This window comes from Gekko japonicus, unplaced genomic scaffold (genome assembly GCF_001447785.1).
Source record: "Gekko japonicus isolate JY-2015 unplaced genomic scaffold, Gekko_japonicus_V1.1 scaffold2793, whole genome shotgun sequence".
NCBI classification, from domain to species: domain Eukaryota; kingdom Metazoa; phylum Chordata; class Lepidosauria; order Squamata; family Gekkonidae; genus Gekko; species Gekko japonicus.
This window is the reverse complement of record NW_015164744.1, coordinates 150,716-157,633: the sequence shown is the minus strand read 5'-3', so window position 1 is coordinate 157,633 and position 6,918 is coordinate 150,716. Positions and strand designations below refer to the sequence as shown.

The 6,918-nt window shown below is 46.9% G+C and overlaps 1 protein-coding gene across 1 annotated transcript in view; it reads right to left on the bottom strand.

The window, feature by feature from the left end:
- Positions 1-5,704, bottom strand: part of APEH (acylaminoacyl-peptide hydrolase) — a 13,633-nt gene extending 7,929 nt beyond the window's left edge. The window contains exons 1-7 of the mRNA XM_015409632.1: positions 5,616-5,704; positions 3,235-3,364; positions 2,508-2,634; positions 1,922-2,012; positions 1,509-1,584; positions 969-1,129; positions 174-311 (exon numbers count right to left, since the gene is read on the bottom strand). Coding sequence (XP_015265118.1) covers positions 174-311; positions 969-1,129; positions 1,509-1,584; positions 1,922-2,012; positions 2,508-2,634; positions 3,235-3,364; positions 5,616-5,627 — 735 coding nt within the window. The 5' untranslated portion in view covers positions 5,628-5,704. The remainder of the gene's footprint in view (positions 1-173; positions 312-968; positions 1,130-1,508; positions 1,585-1,921; positions 2,013-2,507; positions 2,635-3,234; positions 3,365-5,615) is intronic.
- Positions 5,705-6,918: the final 1,214 nt, after the last annotated feature.

The following is a 6,918-nucleotide window of genomic DNA, read 5'->3' as shown; positions in this document are numbered from 1 at the left end:
CTACACTACACTCCTCCTCCATGATATCCTAGCAGTTCTGATACACCTTTTGTAGTGTTATGAATAGGCTAGTAAAAAGAAAAAAAGAAGCACTCAGAAAAGAGAATAAGATTCAAATAAACTCTGTGTGAGCTGCAGGGTCCCAAACCTTTCCCCAGTTGCTCAGCACCAACCTGGCCAGGAGAGATGTACTCTGGAACACCCTCCAACACCGAGACATTGCTGCTCTCAATGTCCAATACACAGAGCACAGGGACACTCTTTGCCACCAGGGTTTCTCCCCAGTCTTCGTGGAATACAAACTGCTCCCCCTGGGAAAGTCAAGAAAGACATCATGATACAAATATCTGCTCCTTTGAATGGCAGTGGGTGGACAGATGCCCATTCAGTCTGGTAGATTACCCAAGCTTGCGTGCTTGGTTTTGACTTTACTTCAGTCAAAATATAGAATGCTTCAAAGCACTTAGAACAAACAAATATACACGAACACATGCACAACCATTTTATGGCAGCCCCCTATAAAATAAGAGCCAGAAACCGTTCCTGATTGTTGCCTCTTCAGAGCAGAGTGTGTGGCTTCCTTCAAGCCCAATACGAAGGAGGACCCAAAGCCATCATGGGATGATTCTTCATAGGCTGACATTGTGAAACGGAGAGTTGTGGATTCCAGAGATGGCACTCTTGGCTGGGTTCCGGTGCCACGTCCTGTGTGCACAGCAAGAGGCTGCTTCCAGCCAAAGACTTACAAGCAACATGCACTCAGGTGTGGAAAGTGGAATGGAGCCACCTTTGTCTTCAAACCAAGCAGTTTCAATGCCCTACCAGAATACCATTTAAAGAGCATGGCCAAAGTGGAAATGGTACTCGAATTCCCACGTTCAAGCCTATCAACCTTCCTTTCCTGCTTACTAACCACCAAAAGAATCCCGGCAGACCGAGTACTGCATGCAACAAAGACTCACACTTACCTTGATGGCTTTCTCTCGTTGCTCAGTCTTGCTCAGCTCCTCGTCCACATTCAGCTCAGGAGCTTTTGGCTTAAAGAAGGACTCTGCCTTAGGGCGCTTCTTCTCTGCCACATACAGAAGGTGACTCTCTGAGTGTGACCAGGCCAAGCAGCCAAACTGGTCTAGGGGGAAGAGAATGATATGACAGACTCACGCACGGCACAGACACTCCTCCCCTCAGCCCTAAGATGATGGGCCAAGCAGCATCCCATTCCTTGCTGCCCTATCAACCAAATACAATCTGGCTTACATGAACAACTTTTTCAGAAGCAGTGATCCATTACTTTCGTGCTACCTTGTTATAACCAGGACTCCCTAAATCCCATCATCAAGCCTGACAGAAAAACCCAGAACTCTCCCCATATCAGTACATATAAGGACTGCTCAAGGGATCTCTCTTCACCCAGATTGGCGGGGGGGGAGGGGGAGGAAGAGGTTTTTGGGGGCCTGATTACCCCCATGCCTCTTATAAATCCAAGCAGAGCAGCAGAGAAGCCTCACCGTCCTCATACACTTGGCCGTGTTTCTCCAGAGCTGATAAATCGATACTCTTCGCCTTGTAGTTCTTCTCCCACACCTGCAGGATTAGACACACCGCAGCTTTAGTCTTGGAACTCTTTGCTCACCCTGTGTCTTTTTGGAGATGAACCAAACCAGGTCCATTCCAAACCATGTAACAGGCACTACGCTTTCCCAGCAAAGATCAGTGAGTAGTGGACAACATACAACTGCCGCCTGAGAGGTGAGCAAGGTGGGATTGGTAACGGTTTCATTATTTTTGCTGAGCCAAGTGACAGAATGGGAAGCCATGTGTTGCTCCGGGAACGAAAGGGCTGAGGATCTCTACGGGGTCTTGTTCTGATTATACCAAAAGTGCTAAAGAGACAGAGTCAGCTTCCCCCATCTTCTTGTACCTCTAGAAACTGTTTTTCCTCGCCTTTGCTATTGCTGGTCTTTCGCAGAACAGCTTTCTGAGCCCCACTGGGAGAGTCACGGCTGAGCAGCCTAAGAGGGAAAGCCAGCAGTTAATATACAGAAAGTTAGCCCTGCGGGCGCATGGGACCAGGATGGCCGGGCTAGGTAACTGCCAGGAACGAACAAGGAAGAGACAGCAGACGTATCAGACAAGCAAATTTTACATAAAAAGGGGGCCTTGCCTGGACACAGAAAGTGGATGAGGTGAGAAACCAAGTGCTACCTGAGCTGCTTCTTTTAATACTCTATAAATTTATAAGTTATTTGAAAACCTGGATCTTGGAAGCTCATTTAATAATGTAAAAACATGTAATTATATGTAATTTGCACCACTTCTCATCACAGAATTAGAGTTGCACTTGTGCAGAAGCTGGAATTTCTTTTAATGCTGAATGCAACAACCCTGGCAATGAAGAGTCAACACTATGCTTGGTGTCTGGGGAAATGGACCATTTCCATGAGACCAGAGGATGGGGTGGTATTTCTGCCAGAAAGAGTAAAGCAACACAGCAAATGGAGACTTACTCTCCTTTGATTTCAGTGCAGCTGCCAGAGGGGCTTGAGTACACGATGGACTGGCTGTCATGGAAGATGAGGTACTGACGGCAGAATTTCACATTTTCAGCTCTTTCTAAGTCCCGCTGAGACCATTCTGTAAAATGAGGGAATGTAAAGAGGAAACGAAGCGTCCATTCAGCTTGGCACAATGAGAAAAAAAACCCAAACCTTTCTGCTGCAAGCAACAGACTTATGGTAAAAGATCCGAAGCCATCATATCCAATCCTCTCCCACCACTGCAAGGCAGGGCTGTGCACCTGCCAGGTCCCTTAATGTCAACCCATACAATCCAAATTTCATTTAGTCACAAGCTGAGAGCAAGTACACTAATGTGCTTACATAGCAAAATCGATGTAAAAGAGCTAAATTGTACACTGCAGGCAAGAAAATGGGAGCCTCCCTTCTTTAGGCCAAGGCCCATCCTTGCTAGACAGCAATCCCAACCAGGTCTACTCAGAAGTAAATCTCATAAGGATCCTTAGTCCGCAATGTTCTGCTAATGACAACGATCATGAGACTGAGGCATTATTCTTTATGATCCACAGAGGAAGGACAAAGGCTGCTAAAAACTCAGAAGCCAGCCTAGAGAAGGCCCAAAGTACAATGAGGAAAACCATGGCTGCAAAATGCATCCCATTCCTATGAAGTGAATACAGGATTCTGAGGCGTGGACGACTCGATGGAGATGCTCTACCTGTGTAAATATTGCAGTATTTCCCTCCATACTGCGTTGTTATCTCAGGCCCAATACAAGCACTGGAAAGAGATGGGAACTGGCTGAATTCGCGGTACAAAGCAGCTATTTCTTCAGTATTATTCAGCAACTGCATATTAAAAGAAAAGAAGTAGCAGCATAATTAGTGGGGACTGGCTCCAGGGGAAGGTAGTATGAGCAACCCGGCAATGAGCCATTTGTTCAGGGCAAGCAATAACTGCTTCTGGGTGAAAAGCCACACAAAATATGAAGCACATCACCTGAGACCATTGCAGTGAATTAAATGTAACAGCAAGAGATATGAGCATTCTGGCTAGCAGCCCAGCCGCAATGGCCTTCTGTGGAGGAAGTGTGGCTCTCGTAGCCACCTTTGATTTTTATTCCTCTCTAACCTGGCGACAGAGCATCTGTTTAGCATGTAGAAAGTCCCAGGTTCAATCCTCAGCCTCTCCAAATAATCAGTGGCCTCCGCCCAAGATCCTGGAGAGACATCACCAGTCATAGGAGACAGACCATTGGCCTGATTCAGTATAAGGAACCTTCATGCATTTAGACAAAATGACATAGCCCCATAATGGGTTGTTTTTGCCTAATGCTTTAGATTGTTAGCTATATCAGGAGTGAATGTTAACAAGCTTGAGTTATAATTTTTAAAAATGAAGGTGCCTCATTCCCCCCCCTCCCCCAATTTTATCAGTTAACTATAGGTGGGATTTTTGTTGATTACTTCTTCAAAAAATGTTGGAGGAGCCTCTTTGATCTTGGAATGCTGGCAGGCAAGGAATCAATTTTTAAGTAACGGCTTTATCTTCTCAGCTTTCTAATGATCAGTTTCTGTTTTACAGAAAGCTTATATATTGTTTATGTCCAATAGTTTGTTTTAATGTGGTGCGGTTTTAATTGTACACTGCCTCGAGCAAGACTCTGAAGAGGTGGCATCATATCCAAAATAAATACATCAAGGGAATTTCAGAATCTGAATGCTGCTAACTTGTTTGCCACAAAATACAGAAGAACTAGAAATTTCACCTTTTAATATGCTAAATTTTGGGAGAGGGGAGGACCCTGAAGTCTGACCAGTTCAAAACTGCAAACTTCGCAGCAGAGATCTTCTTTAAATTTACAAGATGTTTGTTGACCCAACTCAAGTGAACAGGTGCCCTGACACCAGCTAGAATACTCTTCAGAGAGCTACAGAGCTCTCGCTGCTCCTCTTTGTTGTTGCTGTGAGCGGGTGAAGGGATGGGTGACATGAATGGAGATGACAGATCAGCAGTGGCATCAGCACTTCCTTGTCTGCCCCCATCCCCGTCATTAGTCTTGCACTTTCACCAGCTTTGTGACTCATACCCTTGGGCAGTGCAAACCAAAAAGGGGAGGAGCTCCCTGTCAGTTACTTCTGTCAGCCATTTCTATTTGTTTACCTTTCCTGCCCAAGAGTAAGCATAAAGGGTGCTTGTCTTGAAGGACAAAGTTTACTGTACATGGCTCAGAAGATCAGTAAGTCTGGCCACCTCTAATGTTCACCATTATTCATTCGGGAAAGGCCAGTAATATCTAGGTCCCAATGTATGATCTAAAGGCACGTAAGCTTGCTGAAACCACACAGGTGTGGGGTGGGTCTACCCAGTACCTGAATGGGAGATCTCCGGAGAATCTACGCCTCCCATTCAGGTACTGGGTAGACCCACCCCACACCTGTGTGGTTTCAGCAAGCTTACATACCTTTAGATTCTATGCTGTCTTGGGTTCCATGATGGAAGAAAGATGTGATAAAACTGCAGTTAATTAAAAAAATTAATTGGGATGCTCAGGAGCAGACTTCCCAGAAGCGGGTGGTGGTGGGGAGAGACTAAGCGTCTCTACTGTTGCTATTCTTGCAGAAGGGGGGGGGGGGGGGGGGGGAGAATCAGAATCCCCGCCCCATTCACGCATGTTTCCTCCTCAGTAGGGATAAGCCTGCAGGAAAACCTAGGGTAGTAGTAGCAAGTCTCCCTACAATCTCTCAGACTCTGCCCTCAATGGTTTTGAGCCCAGCACACTGTTAAAAGTGCAGGAGACCCATTGAGGGAAAAACACGCTGCACACGCTGGCAATCATGCAGAGAGTGAATGGGACGTCACCTCAAGACTAAGAGTTACCACGGCCAGCGGAGAGAAAAGCAAGACCACCCCTCCCGTTTTTCCAAGGGGGCGGCAAGGAACCCTCCCCCTCCGCGTTCCCACCAACACGCGCGGGGCATTGTGGGCAAAACCATAAAACGCACAACAGGGATCACGCAAGCGCCGCACCCCCTTGCAGCGCCTGCGTGTGGGCATCTCGGAGGCGCCGAAAATACGCTCTCCCCCCCAATAGCTCACCGGTGGTTCCATCTCGCTGTGGCAGCCGCTGCTTCTCTTTCAACCAAACGGAGTCGAAGTCTCGTAACCTTCCGTACGGTACCTCTGGAGGGAGGAGATGGGCGTAGGTTTTCGGGTGTTTATCATTGGCTGTGGAGCTGCCAGTCAAAGCCGAGGCAAAACCTTTCTTTAAAGCTCTTAAATGGGCGGGGCCGGGTTTATTGATAGCACAGAGAGGAGGGAGTAGAATCCCATCCTCTGCTTCCGGGGTGGAACTTGGGCGGTAACTAGTGGGTACGAACCATTTGGGGGAGGGGGGAAGATAGGTTGTGGCTGGCTGATTTGTTTCGTTGTAGCTCATCCAGGTGGTGACTTCCTTCTCTTATTTTCCCACTTCATTTGCATGATGATCTCCCTTTTAGCGACTAGATCAAGATGGATAGCTGTGTTACTCTGTCTGCAGCAGCAGAAAAGAGCAAGAGTCCAGTAGCACCTTAAAGACGTAACAAAATGTATTTATTTATTTGATTTATACCTTGCCCTCCACGCCAGGGCAGGCTCAGGGCCGCTAACAAGGCCACTTGGCTTCATAAATAATAACACAATAAAACAATTTAAAGAAACTAAAAACAATTCAGATGATTCAAAATACAACATGGGAAAGGTGACCAATCCGCCACCATAAGAGAAAACAGCGACTGGTGTCTAGTTCTTTAGAATTTTGTTCTATAGTGTGAGCATAGATGTTAAACAGGTGGCCGAAATAAATTGTAAAGATAGATTTTATGGCTTAATGGTAAGGCCACTAGGTGTGGCATCTTACCAGAACTCTTGGCAGAAGAGCTCCATCTTGCAGGACCTGCAGAATTTTAATAAGTCCCTCAGGGCCCTGATGTCTTCTGGGACCTCATTCCACCAAAGCGGACCAGCCACAGAAAAGACCCTAGCCCCAGTTGAGGCCAGCCTGGTGTCTTTCATGCCAAGGAGAACAAGAAGGTTTTGCGAACCTGACCGCAGTGCTCTCTAGGAAACATATGGGGAAAGGTGGTCCCTCGGGTATGCAGGCCCCTGGCCATATAGGGCTTTATGGGTAAGAACCAGCACCTTGAAGTGACCCTGGTATGCTATAGGTAGCTAGTGCAGTGCTTTCAGCACAGCCTGAACGTGCTCTCTAAGAGGGAGACCCAATAACAGCCTGGCCGCTGTATTCTGCACTAGCTGTAGCTTCCGGATTTGGGACAAGGGCAGCCCCATGTAGAAAGCATTACAGTAGTCTAGTCTCAAGTTGACCATTGTGTGGATCACCGTTTCCAGGTCATGACGT